Source organism: Cygnus atratus, chromosome 3, assembly GCF_013377495.2.
Source record: "Cygnus atratus isolate AKBS03 ecotype Queensland, Australia chromosome 3, CAtr_DNAZoo_HiC_assembly, whole genome shotgun sequence".
Classification (NCBI taxonomy): Eukaryota; Metazoa; Chordata; class Aves; order Anseriformes; family Anatidae; genus Cygnus; species Cygnus atratus.
The window spans coordinates 55,447,837-55,466,844 of NC_066364.1; the positions used below are offsets into that span (position 1 = coordinate 55,447,837).

At 36.6% G+C, this 19,008-nt stretch overlaps 1 protein-coding gene across 6 annotated transcripts in view; it reads left to right on the plus strand.

The window, feature by feature from the left end:
- NKAIN2 (sodium/potassium transporting ATPase interacting 2) overlaps positions 1-19,008 on the plus strand; it is a 585,167-nt gene that overhangs the window by 47,703 nt on the left and 518,456 nt on the right. For 5 of the 6 annotated variants that reach the window (XM_035538276.2, XM_035538273.2, XM_035538278.2 and 2 more), the window contains exons 1-3: positions 9,099-9,171; positions 11,806-11,868; positions 12,218-12,252. The exons of the other annotated variant lie outside the window; for it this stretch is intronic. In XM_035538276.2, coding sequence (XP_035394169.1) covers positions 9,150-9,171; positions 11,806-11,868; positions 12,218-12,252 — 120 coding nt within the window. In that variant the 5' untranslated portion in view covers positions 9,099-9,149. Of the gene's footprint in view, positions 1-9,098; positions 9,172-11,805; positions 11,869-12,217; positions 12,253-19,008 lie in introns of those variants that run through there. 6 annotated transcript variants of the gene reach the window in all.

The window sequence follows — 19,008 nt, forward strand, 5'->3', positions numbered from 1 at the left end:
GTTCTTTTAGTCTTCTTGTCAATCTCTTAAGTATTTTCAGTTTAATTCCTGTATTCTTACTACTGTTACCTTTTCTGTGCATGTTATAACTAACTCTCCAGGGTATTCTAGATGCTTTATTGTTCATAGGGAGAAACATTTCAGGGCTGTATCATGATATTCTACACTGCTGCTTTTCCCTCTTTTAAGCCATTATCAAGTTTTTTCTCATTTGACTTTAATTAATATTTTAACATCTCTGCTGTAGGACTGAGGCTCAAGACAATTGCACTCTAAGTCAGGCTGTACCACCAGGTTTATTGATGACCTTGGCCATGTCATTTACCACCCTTTGTGGCTGTTTCTGAATCTCTGAGAGAAGAAAAATATTTTTTTTTTCCCAAATTTATTAAGTTTTGAGGTATATAAAAGTGCAGACAGAACCTTGATGCCCTAATTACTAGAGATTTTCAGCCAGCTTGTTGAACATATTCTTAAAAGGTAAAAAGATAGCATTTTCTTGTATCCTAAGAAAATACATGATATTAAAAAATAAATAAATCAGGACATGTAGGCAACTTACTATATTGTCATGCTTTTCCTCTCCTGTGAGGATAAATTGTAGATAATGTGAAGTCAGAGGGTGGTTCTGATAAGAAGACTTTGAAGAATAAAATCAGACGTTGATATCATACAATAAAATTGACTGGAAGAGGATTGATAGTATTGATGGATACTTCCTTTAAGTCTGGTCACTAGGCTTGTTATTTATCTAGGGAGAGAATTATGTAGATTACTCGGTAGTATAAACATTGTCATCTATGTAAATATTTACTCATTTTTGTTGTTGTTTTTAATGGATACTTTGTGAAGTTAATAGTATAACTTTAAACAAATCCTTGCCTTTGTTTTTGTCTTGAAGGTGGAGCTGACTGAATATGTTACAGAACTAGGCAATGCTAAAATAAAGAAGCTGATGCTGGCAGAAACAAAAGCAGTCTTTTTTATTTTTATTTTTTATTTTTTTTTCCCCCAGGAAAAATATTGTTACTGAAATAACATTTCAACAATAAAACATAAAAGTGGTACACAGTGGGAGATCATTAAAAAGTATCCTGTCACTTGAATCAGACCAAGTAACAATAGCAATGCAGATTATATTGATTTGCTGCAAGTTTCAGACTGAAACTGGAGTCTCCCCCAAGTGAGCACAGGTACTAAATCTCTTTGAATTATGGTGGCAAGCAGCAGGGTAGTTGGTACAATGTCTATTTTACCAAAAACTTGAGATCAGAAGGTTATTAGCAGGCGATTTTCAGACTTCTTTCTGAAAGCTCAATAAATTATTAACCAACTGTATTCATACTATTTGCAGTACTGCCCATGGATAGTTTTGCTTTGTTTTGTTTTGTTTTGTTTTCAAAAAAAGCAGTGCTGTGCTATGCCTTTATTTTTGTTGTAAATCATAGTATTATTCATGTTGTTCCTTTCAAAGATTAAGAGACGTTATCTCAAGTAGAGTCAAGATACCCTTTCCCAAAATCTAAATTCAAATCTTCCAGAATATGGTTCCCTGCAATTACCAAGGCTGTAAGAACATTTTTTTGTTGCTTTTTGAAAATATCCTAAAGTGAATCAGTTTTACCTGGTAGATACTGAATCCTACATCCTTAAAGGGTGGGAGCAGGAATAGGAAAAGCCATAAGAGAATGTCATATGAAGGCTCTAGATGAGGCTGCTAGAACTATCCTCTCAAATGATCTGCTGTGACATTTTAAAGTATCAAATGTGGTAGTAAAATTCTCAGAGTTAATCTGATGATTTGGCATCATGCAAAACAGAGGTTTCCTGCCATTTAGGTGTAGTGATCTTTCATTCATGTCGTGCCAACTGAAGCCCATTGCAGTACAGTATGTTCCGGTTTCCATGACGATTCACAAAAACTTCTGTGGGAACATGCACCGAGGGTAATGAGGTGCTCTTGAGATCTGAGGGACAAAAGACTGAGTAAATCTACCCCTGCTGAAGGCCAGTAACAACAAGCCCAATTCATTTATGCTAGATCTCTTTAGGTTGTCCTACTAGCATGAAGCAACCTGATGGTCACAGAAATGACCCCTGTGTGCAAGAAGTAACCCCAGCTGTGGCAGAGCAAGTAGTACTACGTGAATCTGCTTACAGACCCTAAAACGGTGGCATCCATTGAAGACTGAACTTAGGGAAAGGGAGGAAATTAAAGAGAGAATGAATCCAGGGCTGTATACTGGCATCCACTCTTGAAACCTCTGTCAAGGAGAAGTCAGTTGTGAAAGACAACAGGAAGAACAGCTTGACTCAGATCAGCTCAAACCCTCACTAAGTTTCACTGCTGGGGACTTGGGGCCTCAGACTTTGTCTGAGTGCTGGAGTACAAATTATCAGTGATTCAATGCTCATCTCTTCTCCTCAGCTCTTTCCTCTGTTGCAAAAAGTGCATATCTGAGAGCTGGGAGTAGGGAGTGGAATGAGATCAGAATTGCTCAGAAGCTGGTGGTGATACCTTTGAGGATCACAACACCAGTACTAAAAACTACCGTAGATTTTCATCACTTTTCAGAGAAACTGCATTCATTTTCTGCTTTGCCTTGATGTATCATATCAGATCTGTCAGATTCTGTTTCACATTATATCTGGCTTTGAAAATATTATCTTACCATTTATTTCCGTGAAAGACTTTCCAACTAAAGTGAAGGAGTTTGTTGTGATTTTATTTTTTAGCTTGATTTAGTGCTCTGAAGCGAGCTCTCTGTATTCGTATATTCTTGCTGTTATTGAATTTAGCTCTTCTAGAAGAATAGCTTTTCAGGCTGTGTCCCTATTGCAGAAGAGATCTGATGTGAGCAGCTGCTCTCCTTCCGTGGCATTACTCTGTCAGCACGTTCACCTTACATCTCATGAAGCTGTCCTTAATCATAAAGAACAGTTCTTTCTCAGAGATCTGTTTCTTCTTGGGCATTTTTGCTGTGCTTGTTGTGATGGTATGAAGTTGTAGAGATGGGATTTTTCTTGTGGCATTTTCTTAATTGGGATTTGGACTGAGTCTGCTATCTTGTGTCAAATAAACTAATGAATATGGAACATGGTGCGGGCAGTTCAAATCATCATACAACTTTAAGTAGCCAATTTCTGTCAGTTCCTGTCAAAATTATACCTTTTTATAATTTCAGAAGGATTTCTTATAAAATACCAAAAATGTAGCTGAGCTGTAGCCCCCATATTGTGCCAGAACTTCAGCTGAATGTGTGTTGCTTAGTACTGATATGGAGATTTTGCATAATTTGTGGATTTCTAAAGGGAAGGAGGGGAGATGTCTGAGCAGGTGCACGTCTGAAAACCTTTCAGCATTGTTAAATTGCTGGTATTTCAGTACAGGTCGCTGAACATTGATTGAAAGTAAGTTAAAAAGGATTACAGGAAGAACAAAATCTAAATTATGGACCTTAACATAATAGGTTTGTTCTTAACAGGTGTAGATTTTTGTGCCTATATTGACATCCACGGGATTACACCTTTTTAAAGCTTTTTGTATGAAAAGCTTTTACTGGTAGATTATGCAGTTTATTGGAAACACAAAGATGAGAGAATTATTAATATTTGAAAATGAGCATTCATGATTTGGACTTGTCTTCTCATACGTGATATACTGTGTCCTAGTTTGTTTCACATTGTTTTTATTTTCTCCAATGTTGTTCAAAATCTGCTGGAGAAATATTCTTGCTCTTGTCTATTTTTCAGGAGAAGGGTGTCTTTACCAAATGTTAGATTTTCAGCACACTATGGGATCATGCCAAAAGTAATCATTGCCCTTTTCAGTGTTTGGATCCTGGATTTCAATTAATTGCTGTTATGTTATTTATTACTGTATTTTAGAAGACTTAGTAATACATATGTACTATGGCCATAGCAGTTCTGGAGTGGAACTAAATTAATGGCAAATTCATGGAAGAGAGCTAACTGGCAAGAATAGCCAATAAATTCATCAGTCTAAATAACAGCTTAGGAAGGATTGTTCAATGTAGAGTTCATACAAAGCAGACTTAGACATGTCAGTAGAACAAATGGCATTAGGGATTTTTGTTCAGTAGTTCTTTGATGTTCGAAAAGGTCAGCTCGCTCTTCACAGTTGTAAGATATAAAGCCATTTCTGTAATCAACAATTTTTTGTTTCAGGCTCTCACCCCTGATAGTGTGGAACTGCTTTGAGAAAGAAGCTCATATTTTAGATTCAGGTTTCCTGGATATCATATTTTGGCTGGAATGGTGTTAATTTAATTCTTAGAGTCTTGTAAGATGCTATGTTTTGGATTTTTGATAAAAATAATTGTGATAACATACTAATGTTTTCAGTTGTTGCAGAGCAGTACTCACACAGAGCCAAGAACTTTTCAGCTTCTCATGCTGCCCTGCCAGTGAGGAGGCTGGGGGTGCCCCAGGAGCTGGGAGGGAGTACAGCCGGGCCAGGTGAACTAAACTGTCTAAAGGGACATCCCACACCATGTGGCATCAGTGACATCATGCTCAGCAATAAAAGCTGGGGTAAAGAAGAAAGGGGGGGGGTAGGCGGGGGGGAGACATGACGCATTTGGAGTGATGCCATTTTTCTTCCAAAAAACTGTTACACATGATCAGCCCTGCTTTTCTGGAAGTGGCTGAACATCTGCCTGCCGATGCATGAATTCCTTGTTTTGTTTTGCCTGTGTGCATGGCTGTTGCTTTGTCTACCAGGCTGTATTTGTCTCAGCTCATGAGTTCTCTCCCTTTAACCTTTCCAGTTCTCTCCCCCATCCCACCTGGGGAGTGAGTGGCTGGGTGGTGCTGAGCTGCCTGCTGGGGCTAAACCACAACACTGGAACATATTCCCATCATCTGTCGTCACATCTGCCTCCTTTTCAGACATACAAACTGAGGTTCTTTTCACCCAGTAAATGCATAAGCTAGACATCTCACCCAAAGTGTCACTCAGTCCTTTTACCCAATTGAAAGAAACAATATCAAGCAGGGCAAGTATCTCACATCCTTAAAATGAAATGAAGTATATTTCAGAGGTGCCTATTTATCTCCATTGATGATAGAAGATCCTAGTCTAGAGCACAGCTAGTCTTAGCTAAACTTTCAATATCTAACCTAGGTAGAATGATTCTATGCCTCTTGATCTTTACATCTAAGTTCACAATTTATCACTGAAGCTTCTCAGAAGAGTCGAGCCGTGCAGTGAAATTGCAGGAACATTTGTTAAAAAATCCTAAAAGCCATTCAACCAGGAACTGAAAAGCACTTCTTTAGCTGGAAGTTAGGCATGTCCCTCATGTGAACCTTTCCTTAAGAATGTATGCGCTGGGCTCTGGAAGTAGTCTTTGAAAAACAATGTTCTTGAATCACCAGAGCTGTACCATATTGCTCTAAGAACATGTTATTTAAGTGACAGAACTTAAAGGAACAGGTAAAGTAAGACCTGAAAGCTTAACTTGTATTAGCTGTTGAAGCACTTGGAGAGATTCAAAAGAGATGAAGAGTGTCTTTGTAGACTGGAAACTGACCCAATAAAAAGGAAGGACAAAAACAGTCAGTAGAGTCACAATGGCGTATCTCACTTACTGATGACCCTTTAATAAAAGATTCTGAAAGAGAGTCTGTCTGTAGTTCTTTTATTCTTTCAGTTTAGAGCATTAACTAGCAAAGTATGTGGAGATAGGAAGCTTTATGAAATGACTGTGCACTCAACAGAAGTTTTGCTCATGTGAACGTGTTCAAGGCCAGGTTGGATGGGGCCCTGGCCAACCTGATGTAGTGGGTGGCATCCCTGCCCATGGTAGTGGCACTGGAACTAGACAGTCTTTAAAGTCCCTTCCAACACAAGCTGTTCTATGATCCTATGATTCTATGATTATTTTTAATTAATAAAGTGAAGGATACAATTTATCAGCTAAGGGTAGAGGTAGTAAAGCTGCTTTCTGAAGATAGTCTATTTTGAGAACTTGGTGTACATATGTTCGAAAAGGTAGAAGTATGTTGAGTACAAAACCCACAGTGCCTTTCCCAATGGATTCTGACAGTTAAAATTGCTAGACCCTGAGAATGCCATGCTTGCTTATTTGTTCACAGACCAGGTTTAAGATGTTCTTTTACTCGGGCTCATAAACAATCTGCATATTGATAAATGAGTTCTACAATATATTTTCACAGTTACTTTCTATAAATAAACAAAGTAACATTAAAATAAGGTAATAGCAGCACCAAAGGTTTATGATAACTTCAATATCTCTTTTCTTGTGGTAATTGTAGACACATTGCTCAGTTATATAGACAATGAATTCTTTATGTATTTATGTTTTTAGAAGTCACTGTGTTTGCTCTTCCACCTATACCGGTAGGTTACATGTAGCCCATGGCTGCACTTCTAGTCTTAACCAAAGGCAGTTTTCCCAACTCTGTCATATTGGAGTTGGTTTTTTGCCTTTTCCCATGCAGGATATATTTTTTAATACTGCCGGAACTTAACTGGAAGAATGCCCTCATCTTCTGTTCCAAAAGATAACAACCTCACTGTCAAAAAAAAAAAAAAAGTACAACACCATAGAAAAACATAATGTTATACCAGTTTTTTTTTTTTTTTTTTTTTTTTTTTTACTTCTGGTTTGCTTGTCAAGAGACTGGCACATTCTAAAGGCAATTTCACTGGCAGACACCTCAACCAAAATTTTAACTGACAGCCAAAAATATCAGTCATGTCAATTTCATTTGTATTTCAAGTGAGTTGATATAGAAAATATTTGTGCACGCATAGGAAATTCTACGACTCTCCTTTTTGTTTGCTATCTACTGTACAAAGACTGCAGTTCATCTTCCCTGTCTTGCCAATGTTCTAAAGTTGGTGTCAATAGCAAGGTCAACCTGAACTGATAGTTCAACAGAAAAATTAGGTAACAGAAATAAAAATTTCTGCATAGCAAAGTAATCAAGCATAAGTATACTGGCAAGCTCTGCACAACATTGGTTAACATTAGACTTTGTACAGTCCTGAACTATTTCTTGTTTGGTGAGTGGAAACAGCGTCAGTGTAGCTGTGTTTTGTAGTCTCGGTTACTAAAGGAGTTTTGATGTGTAACTAGTCATAAAAGCAATGTTAATACTTTGTGATTAATTTGAAGTTGATTAAATGGTTATTTGCTTTACAGAACATACAAAGAAGCTGTGTAAGTGGCTACCATTTGTTCCAAAGGGCTCAAAATGTACAGCAATATCAGGAAAGCAAGCAACAGGAGAATGTTGGATGAAAAGACAAAAAACAGTGTTTGTCTGTACTTTCCTCCAGTATTTCTTACTCTTCTTTACAGTTCTCTATTGTTTTCTTTCTTTTTCTCTTTTTTTTTTTTTTTAACCTCTTTTCAGATTTCCAGTGATATCTTCATACTCATACCAATGTATTTTCTAGCTACTTTTACGTATTCCTATGCTTTAGTCCTAGATCTCTGCTTTTGAAGTGCCCTTTTGCAGTACAGATAACAGATTACTCACTTTTGGGAGAGGACTTTAGGCAGAATTTGAGAGAATAAGCAAAATTTGAACTATCTCTTTGAATTACCTCTTCTATATAAAGCAACACCTATAAAATAGTTAAAGAATATAACAATTGGTTTATTCAAGGGGGATATAACTGGTTCATATGCACTCTTCCATGCCATTCAGAAAGCAGCTGTCAGACTAAACAAAAATACATGATAAAAAACAACTCATCTTTTTAATTGATTTTAATCTAGCTACATCTAGCCATAAAATGCTTCCCATTGATGATATGGCAAATAGTGTGAATGCAATTAGATATCAGTTCAATGTGCCTTCCAGAAAACAGGCTCCAAACCTTCCTGGAAATAACTTTCTTCTATCTTAACTAATGATTTTTTTTTTTTTTTTTAATATTTTTGAGATGTATGACATTCTAAAAATTTGTATGCTCTTTCTGAAATTAATACAAAAGCTTTGGTGGCTGGGGCAATAGAGGTTTTAGTTTTTTAAAGGGTATTAAATAACTGTGGCAAGGCCTACTGTATATAAACTCTTCTGAAAACATTACTGAAGAGAACATTTATACACCATATTTTTCTCTTTCACCAGTCCTGGCAAATGGATGATACTGGAGAGTGCTGTAATAACTTCTTTTCACATTATTTTAAAGGTACCATGATTTAAAGATAGCCTTCTGTTTGTATTTCTAATTTTTGTAGTATTTTGTGTTATATAAAAGAAAAAACCAACAATTTATTACAATTATTCACCACAAATATCAAACTAAAAGTGGTAATCAGTCCATGAGCATACCACATGCCATAGCTAAGTGAATCTGGAGCATCCTCTGGTAAAAGTGAAAGTCTTTCACCGAACATCTTTGCTTCAGATACTGATACTGTTAATTATCTCAAATTGATTGCATGGACTGTTCTTTCTGCATTGAATTACAGGCTATCTTTAGGCATCCTCAGCCACTGTGCAGCTCTACAGCAGTGGTTTACTTGAGATGATCCACAGATTAGTTACTGCATGCAATGCTACCTCCAGGAGTGCAAACAAGCACTTTCTAACGTAGCAACAAAACTAAGATCAAAAGACCGAAAGCTACAAATGTGAAGAGCACCGAGGAAAGTCAACAGTGACTGCCTCTGGATGCTTCTGTCTTTAGTTAGCCTCCTCCTGTTTACTGACCAACAAACCTCCTTCCTTTCTGCCATGCAAATGGTATTGTCATTGCTGCAACAGCTTTAAAAGCAACAGATTTTAATTTCCAAGCTGACACATCTGGATTTAGACAGTTGGACTACTCTTATTACACTTTTTTTTTTTTTTCCCACCCAAGCCACTTTAGCTAATGGGAATTATATCAAAGCATTAAGTAAAAAACTGTCATTCATCTATTCTTGGTGTGAGGTGGGTTCCTCACACGCTCTCACTGAAGTACAGAAGGAATTTGTTTTCTTTGGACTTTTTCTGAGGTATTAGTGGCTAATGAGATAGCACCACAAAATGACAAGAGGTGAGTGAAAATCAGACACACAGTTCTTCTCACTGCTTGTAATGCTTGTGCCCAGACTTACAGCTGGTTCCTGATTCCTATTGGTTTCTAACAGTTCAGCAACAGGATGCAGCTGATTTCCCTGTCAGGTAAGAACCTAATGCATCTCAGGCTTGTGCAATAACTCAACTTATGGTTAACTCAATGCTTTTGTGCTGGATTGAGGTACCTGCCTTTTTTTGTCCAGCATGCTTCAGGGGCAGTCCAGTCCTAGAAGTAACCCTGCTGCTTACATTCTGTTGCCTCGCTGTCTGGTGTACTTGCAAGTCTGCTCAGTTACTGAACCTACCTTGACTTCAGATGATTTTTTTGGTGGTCTCTTGAGGTGGAACTACCTCTTGATTATTGCTTAATCTCAGTTGATTTGCCCTGCGGCATTTGGCTCTACTGCAATGAGGTCTGATATTTTTACTGGAAAACTCCTGAGACTTTTTTCATCAATGAGTTTTCACAGCAGAGTGACCCTATTGCACTCTCCCAGCACATACTAAGATTTCTTGAGCCCTTGGTTTATGGTACATTTAAAATCATTTGCTGTCCTTTGAATAAATTAAAGACGGTTTAGTCTACATATTCCTGCATAGTGGCCATTTGTTCCAGTTATAGTTGTATGTATAAGGGAAGTTAAGACTTCCTCTAGTTCCCTAAATTTATCTTTTTGGAGAAGTGAATGACCTTTATTAATGTAGTAGTATTGCACATTTTTCCTTTCCAAGAAGTTTCTTTGAAAGCAGAGCTACAGGCGTAATATATTACTGTGACTAAACATAATGAAATATCACTTTAACAAAAAGTATTTTTAGTTGTCACCTAATGATCCCTACCTTTAGTTTAAGTACTCTCCTTGGAATAACATGAGATTATTTTTGCCTGAAGGCTATTTCTGTTAGATGTATGAAAAATACCTGTGATTTATGTAAGCTAGCTTCTTTCCTTATGATTTTTGCCTATAGGACTTCAAACACTTTACATACTTCTAAAATGTATTGATTCGTTTGACATCCCCTGGAAGTCAGATGTAATTATAAAAAATTGAAAGCATTTGTTTTCTGGAATACTTTTTTGAACTATAGGAGGAATACAGTGCTCATGCTAGAATGATATGATTCTGATATGGAATCTCATGAGGATTATGATGATAAGTGCATAATCTAATGCTAAATGCATTCTGCCCCTTAAAAGACAATCAATGGATAGCCACGGTATGACACCTTGACATCAATAGATGAGTGAGCTTCATTTCTCTGATTTTTAAACTGCTGTTGATAGCAATGAGATACTTTTCACGTTCTTTGTAAAACAGTATCCTTTAGATGAAAATATGCAAATGGAAGATATTTTGAGTCTAAAAGCATAAATTTACACTAGGTCAGCAAAAATGCACTACAAAGTTGACCATAGTGACTACATATAAAGTGCATTTAAGGGCTGGCTAAACAGGGACAAATCTTCCTGTTTTTTTTTTTTTTTTTTTTTTTTTTTTTTTCCTGTAACAATAGGTGATAGATTACAGAGATTACTAATTATTTTGTAAAGAGCTCTTCTGCTCTCTTTCATGGCACTTAGTCCCCATTTAATGACGTACTTTTTGTTACCTTCATGGACTAAGCATGTAAGGAAAGAACAGTCAATATAAGGTATAATTTAATTTTGTAATTTTTAAGTTTGCACAGATTAAAAACTTCACTTTTTGAGGACAAATGAAAGGACTGGAATATTGATTTTATGGGAGTTACTGTTCTTGTTGAAGACAAATGTATTTGATTTGTAGTAGATTCTAGCAGTGTGTATTTATTTTAGATTTATTTGACACATTAAAAAGCACCCATCCAAGGCTGGAAATGCCTTTGACATTTATTGAAAATCCAAGCGTACTCTAAGCAATTGTTGTTTCTTTCCATAATTATACAGCCTAGGACTCAGCAAAGCATGTATATAACTTCAAGTACACACTTAAATGCTCTGATGGATAGGACAACTAGGCTACTACATGGCAGTGAGAAAGCATGAAACGGAAATTTCATATTCTCTTCTCTGTTTGAGACATTCTGGCAGGGCAAAAAAACCTGAAATTGGACAAATTTAACTGTGTGGATGTGGGACCAACAGAGCCAGATTTTATTTCATGGTGTCTTAGAACAACGCTGAAGAAACAGGAAGAGGCATTTGGCAGGAACTCACCATCCTGCCACAGATCCTTTGGCTCTTACAGTAACTGGTGAAAATGAGATCAGACGGAGAAAGGAGAAGTAAAGATGATCTATGAGAGCTTAGGATCTGATTCTGATTAGGGAGTTATAAGGAATATCCTTACTCTTGCCTCAAGCATAGTTCAGACAAATGCAGTGTTACAATATTCAGAGTCAGGAAAAAGTGGCTCACAAAGATTGTTTATTGTACTACTTCCACAGCCTCTGCTTCAGTAGTCTTAGATTAATGGCCAGATTTTTATTTTATTTATTTATTTATTTATTTATTCTTTGTAGATCTAACATATTCTCAGGGACCTAGACCTAGATAAACACAAAATGATATTGAAAATCTAGTAAGTTGCCTAGAAGTTCATTGAAATGGCAATTACCAATACCACTAAGATGATAGTGCTGGTAGTTCATGTTGGACTGTCATGTAGTCAGGAATGTTTTCTTAGGTATGAACTCAGACACAGGAACTCAAACAATGTAAAACTTATTCAGTATTAACCTATCACATTTATACTGCAGTTTCTTGGAAGCCAGTGCTGACATGTCTACATGCTGTCCTGCTCTGTCCTGCATTCAAGCCTTGTATGTAACCCACTTTCTTTCTAGAATTATTTTGAGAAGTTTCTGTAAACCTCTTGCGGGGATGGCCTCAAGTTGCACCAGGAGAGCTTTAGGTTGGGAATGAGGAGACATTTCTTCTCAGAAAGAGTAGTCAGGCATTGGAACCAGTTGCCCAGGGAAGTGATGGACCGTCCCTGGGGGTGTTCAAGGAAAGGTTGGACCTGGCGCTTAGGGAAATGGTTTAGTGGGTGACACTGGTAGTGGGGTGATGGTTGGAACAGATGATCCTGAAGGTCTTTTCCAACCTTAATGATTCTATGATTTTATGATTCTATTCTTTCACTTTTTTTTTTTTTCTTTTTTCCTGCAGGGGTATGCCACTGCAGGATGAAGTACAGCATGAAGGTACAGCCATGACAGAAAAGAAAGATATATTATTAAGTCTTGGAAAAAAAAAAAAGGCAAAAAAACCCAAGCAAACAAACAAAAAACAACAAGAACAAAAAAACCAACAAACTAATTTCTTACAGCTAAAGGATGTTAATTTCTCAACCATGCCTGTAAGGAAGGGTTCCTAAGCTGGGTCTGCTGAGCTGCAGTTGTTTATTAGGCAGCTGTTAGTGCCAGGTTGCCAGCTGGGGAGACTATCTGGCTTTTACTGTCCTCTCAAAGCAATAGAGTTTGATAAAGGAAGTCATGGGTAATTTTGAGAGTTGGTTATCATACACTCATCAAAAAGTGTAATATGTAAAAGGATTCAGGAAGTGGGGCTGGGAGTCCTTCAAGGGTTCCATAGTTATGGAAAGATCTGAGTGAGAAACAATTGTTCAGCATTCTATAAAACAAAAGTATATTAAAAATAATGCTGTCCCAGCTCAGGATAAAAAGTCAACTTTTAAAATTATTTTTTCACAAAATTAAGTTGTTATTGGTTTGAAATAAAATTAAATAATTCTATAATATCTATCAGTTTTGTCTACTTTTGCATTGCTATAGATAGATTACCCCTCCAAAAAAAATAATAAAAAAAAATTGACATCAGACAAATGCATGTTTCAGTCTAAGAAATTAAAAATAAAATTGTAGCTTTCTTTCAGGAGTTTTTAATGTCAAAGGTAGGCTTTATTTAACTTGCATTTTCTTTCAAAGAAATTCTTTAATAAAGATACTGTGTATCACCCTAGAAAGACTGCAAACTTTGTTGTTCTGGGATGAAGATGTCCTACCTTCACCTTAAATGACACATTAGACTGACTTTATTAGAAAACCCTGTCTTATGTATTGGTACAATATTTTCATTTGTTTAGTTAAGAAAAGAGGTAGCAACTCAAGTGGAGCATCTGAGATGTAAAGAAGTAAATAGTGGATACCAAGAAACAAATCCAGAAAATGAATCAAAGACGAGAATTCTTGTACTAGAATTCTCATATCTGCAGGCCTTTTCAGTTTAATAAATACAGACAGATATTGCTTCAATACCATTGATGTTAAGAGATGGAGACAATTGTATTCCACTATGTCCAAACCCTGAAAGTCTTTTTTTTTTTTTTTTTTCTCCCGAAAAAGGAGATACTGTCAAGAAAGGAGATAAAAAATGTAGCCATTTTGAAATGTTGAAGAGACTCTAGGTAGTGGATTTTTATTCTCAATTTAATGAAATAAGCTATTGCCTATGCATCCATTAAAACACAAAATACGTTAAAACACAAGGTAGATATAACAGCTTAATTGTTACACAGGATAAGGACTAAATAGCATAGTAGAAGCTGAAATAGAATCATAAGTTGATTTAGAAGTCTCAAACTAATGTCAATGCTTATTGCCATGTGGCGTAGATTAATATAAAACTGTTGCTTAGCAGTGTTGCAGTGTTTCTGCTTTCTTTATTTTACCTTTTCCTTCATCTTCATCTTTTTTTTTTTTTTTTCTTTTCTTCCAGTGGTATGAAGTACTCTTGTAAAGCTCTATCACTTTCCTCTTGACATTAGCTTCTGTAGCTGGAAAGTTCTTATGAGAGGGAAGTGCAGATGTTTTCATGGAGGCTCTTTGGGTAGTATTTGCATGTAGAAGATATATGGTACTCACCCTCCAGCAATCTTATCTCTTTAGATCCTTAAAATAGCATGTAAAAATAAGCAGATGCAAATACTTGAGAATACATAGGGAAGCCTATGGAAAAGAGAAGAGTAGAATTACACCACTACATTATATAGATTTCCAAGTGGCTACATAGCTACTAACAGATTTTCCACAATAAATGTTTACAAAAGTTGTGAAACAGGAGAGTAGGTGAGCTCAAGAGGAGGAAGAATTTAATAATGAACAGTATGAAAATGATACAGACATTTGCCGTATTGTCTAAAAACTTAGTCACAGTTAACTTCTGATATAGAGGTACTGCAGGAGAGTAGAGGTGGCCACAACTTTCATGGAGAGTGGGCCACAACTATTCCTTCAAATGAGGATTGCCAAAACCAGTAAAGGCTCTCAAAACAGAAAACTCAAGATTTACTAGGCAAGATGGCTTAGAATAAAGGATTTGACATCAAATCTTCCTTACCTCTCCTCCTCTGCCGGCCCACTCTGCTTGTAGAGTGGATCCTGCTCTGCTGTCATTCCAGCGATTTTCATCAGCTTTCTGAGTTGCAACAAATTCTGCATTGTTTTCTTCTGAACCTCTAGGAAAGTCTCTTTTTTATCATCAGCTCTGAGGTCTGGCTTTCAGCCTCTTCCCTGCTTGTCTCAGGAGTCTCTTAATCTTTGCTTTTGCTGGAGGCACCTAGCTTACTGTGTCTGCTCTGCTCCATCCTGCAATCAAAACCATCCGCTCTGAGACAGGCATCCACTCCCATCCAGGAGGCTCCACACCTGTTCTCAATAGATCGTATGCAGTATACATGCTGCAACTGGCGAATGATAAAAACAGAATGGATGCCTTTCATCATCCTCCCATTGACCATGTGAGTGATGCGTTAACATGGCAACACTATAGGAGAGGTAGCTGTGCTGTGAATTTGAGGAGTCTGGTAGTACCGGGAGTCAAAGTGGTGAAAGGAAGACCTGTAAGTGGAGTTATAGCGTGCTATTGTGCCCAACATTTAGGAAGAGGTGGAGAAACAGAGATAACAGCTAATTAGGGAGATGGATCTGAAGGTCTGTTTCCTTTCATAATATATGGATATTGTACCAATTGTTTGTGTTAAAGGGTTTTGGCTACTGTTCCCTGCATATTTACTGAGTGTGGGAGACCAAGCCTCCTGTTCCAAGTAATGTTGAATGATAAATTACTACTTCCAGGTAAATTCTTCCTCCCTCAGATGACAACAGAAAGGACCAGAATGATGGTAGAGCCTGTCACTTGGTGATATATTTTTATTAAATAAACAGAATAGTTCACCTATCTTTTAAAATGTAGCTTATAATAAAATAACTGAAAAGAATCAAAATAAAATGCTTCTCAGCTTGATTGATGATTATCTAGCTTATTCATGTTTATAGAAACTTGGGAGAAAAAACAAAGCCAAAACCAGAAAAAAATATAGCCAACAATCATAGAATGAAGTATAGCAGGCTGAAAAAGAAATTTTGAGTGAACAAATTTACAATTGACCAAAGCATAGCTGCCATCTGTCCTTCAAATAAATGAGAATGCAGCTGCTCAATGATGTTACATTAGACTAATGTACCAAGGACTACCAGACTAAATGATGGCATCTGAGTCATCTGGCATATATGAAATAGACATTGAAATAAATCACTGTCCCAGAGCAAATATCTCTTTAAAAACAAGTGATCCTGGCTGAACATTTATTCTTGATCAGTTCCTTGTCTCCCTCTCTGCTCTGTAGTTTTAGTACCTATTGTGTACCCACATACTGATTGTATATACCACACACTTGTGTAGATTAAGATAAGGTACATGTTTCTCTAAAGATCAAAGTGATTTAGTGACTTAGTCAAAACCAGTATGAAAGGGAATGGGTCACTTTTAGCTCTTTGACAGTTCTGGTTTTATAAGTAGCTCACATCATTAGAATATTAACGTATTACAGTGAACTTAATTACGTGCAACAGCAAGATTGTAAGGAAAGGGTTTTAACTGTAGCTTCTGGATCTACATTGAGTTCTATAAACACAGAAAAACAGATGATTGATTTCCTTTCCTTTTCTTTTGTAAAGGAGCCAAAATCATTTTATCCAAAGCTCTTTTTATTTGGATGTATAGACAGATAACATTTTAAAATGCTTAGTCTTAATGTTTAAGTGATGGCATCTTGTTGCATGTATGCCAGTGTGGTTGGTGGGTTTTGCTTCCACATTGCTTTCTGAAAAACAAATAGAAGTAATTTGAGAGAAAGAAGACCTCACAGACAGAACCTGACCTGGACTTCACTTAAAAACACAAACCTTGTGGAGAAGATAAAATCTATGCTTTGAAAGATCTTACTTTAAAATGTAAAGCTTTTTCCCACATCAATGTCAATGATGAAGAGCTTATTTCACAGAGGGTTCTGTTTTTAATTGTAGGTCACTACATCAAATTCCAGAAGATAAATGAACATGGAACAAATTTGTACTGGCTCTGTCAATAACTAATCTGACATTAGCATTTTAGCTCTTGGACAAAGGCAGCTTTGAGTTCCAGAGAAGATGACGAAAGAGCCTTTTCTTTGTGTTTAATTCAAATGTTAAATGTCTGTCCGCTCAAGCACTACATTATTAATTAAAAAAAAAAAAAAGGTTGGTGTTTGCTTCTTTTCCAGAATATGCACACATGCTGCTTTACTGAGACCTTTACAAGCTGCTGTTGGCTAGCCATACACTCCTGAGGCTGTTTTATTATTGTTCACCCTTTCTGCAGAAAACAAAATACAGCAACTTATGCCATGACATTTTGTGACATTTCCAGATATGAACATCTGGGAAGTTTAGTGTGACAGTGACAGCAAAGCTGACAATGATTTTTCCATGCCATGTACAGCCTGGGCATCTGCAGTCATTGCCTTTTCATTTTATTTTCCTCTCCCTCCTTTTCTCCCTCTTTTTCCCACCCAAAAGATTAATACAGCCCTTCTCTATTTTGGCCTTGAAGATAGAATAGTATCCCACATTTATTTCAAAGCTATGCATAGAGCATTGTATATGAAGTGTATCACAAAGCAGTTCAGAGCAAAAGGGAAGTGCATTCCAGCTAGCAAGAGGAAGCGCAGCTGCACAAGTTGGTCTAATTGCAGACATTGGGTGGATTTGATCATCAGATGTCTACTCTGCATAAAATGGAAGTTAAACAGCTAAACATTAATTACTTCTATTATTGCATTTATATATTGAGATGAAAGGGGAAAAAAACCAACAGCCCACACATCTTGGGTATTACGCCAAAGGAGGGGAAAAATAATAAAAAAGAACAACAACAACAATAAAAAGCCGAACAGTTGCTGTATTTGAATTGTAAAATGTCTGGTTTATCTGAGGAAAGATTCTCTGGAGGAATATAATGCTTTTAAAAATGCCTCAAACCACAATACAAATGCAGGTGTTTAATAAAATAATGTAAAACAAATCAAAGTATACTGAAGCTTTTCAGAAATGTTATCAGTATCATGTCAAATTAGAATGGCATTGATAACCATTGGTATGGGGGACTGTATGGAGTTACAGATAGCAAAGGACAGGGTCATGTGCCAGCTATGTATGTTCATGTTGAATTTAAGTTCTGCATTTAGCAACCTGTCTAAAAGAGGAATTTTTGATGTTGTGAAATTATGATTTGCTGTGACCTAATGGTGTGAGGCACAAACACTTAGTCAACATGCCGTTATGTCAACTTCATTTTCAACGTAAACTATTTCCTTGCCTTTTCTGGTCTCTTAGATGTCTAGAGAAATAGTGTTTCATAAGCAACAGTTTCTCTGTTGTAATGAGAGCCAATGCTGAGTGGCATATGGACAAAACAAAAGCTGTATAATATGTCTAGTGTGTTTTTACATTTGCAACCACAAGGTCATGTGAAAGCTTCAAAAAATTGTAGCAACCAGGACTTAAAATCATACGGTGGCTTTCAAAGATAATTTCAAAGACTGATGCCTCGAACAAATACCTCACTATCTTAAAAAAAAATAATTCAAATGTAAGATTTAATATCCATCTTAATTTTTATCCTTTGAGAACCTCTATTTCAGCACAGAGTGACAGCTACAATAGCTTATATGTAACTATTTTTATTTGGATTTAGCAGGCAAACACTGTTTTGTGTTTAGCTATGTTTATACACAACACTGATCTTGCACATATTTTCCCTACAATGAATGGCCTTGAAATATTTATATTTGTAGTGTTAATTTCAAAAAAAAAAAAAAAAGTGTAAAGAGCTAGAAGAATCTAAGATACAAGAGGAAAGTAATATCTGTTAGGTGAGTATTTTTCTAATATCTTCTAGGAAATCTCATATTAATTTTATTTAGAATTGCCTTCTTGGGAGAATATAAACAGACATATTAAATCCAGTACACTATTCTGTCCCAGAATGGGCAGTATTCCTAGAAGCAGTGTCAGCTCTCTGGACAGAAAAATCTCTTCCCAGTCTCTTCCCAGAGCTCTTCCCAGTTCAGAGATCCTCTGAACAAGATTTTCACAATATTTTCTCTTCTTTGAAAGATATTGCAGTTTCCCTGCATTTCATTTGAAAACCTCTGTAATAAGTTCATTTATTAGAATATTCCCTGGAAGCAAATGCTAAAGGAATGTGGTAGCAGAGTGCAAAGGCCATAGCATGTGAATTGGAAGCAGAGTTGGCAGATTGGGCTCACGGAACAGCTCCTTGCTGAGCCAGGAAAGCTGTTACTCCTTGAGGAAAAGCCGAGCTGGAGGATGCTTCTGCAACACATTCTGCTGAGTGACTCCCCGGCCAAGAGGCAACAATGACTTCTGAGGTGATTTTCTACCTTGTCCTAGAACTATATAATGAAGCAGAGGGTATGCTTTTCTAGTCTGCCATTAGACAGTGGTCATTTCAGCCTGAGACAATTCTGATAATTTCCTTATCCAGCTGATATTAAAACAAAGGAGATTATAATAATTATAATTAGATTATTATAATAATAATAATAATTTTAGCTTGGAGGTGGCCTGATCAATTAGATTCCGTGAAGGGTTTCTCTT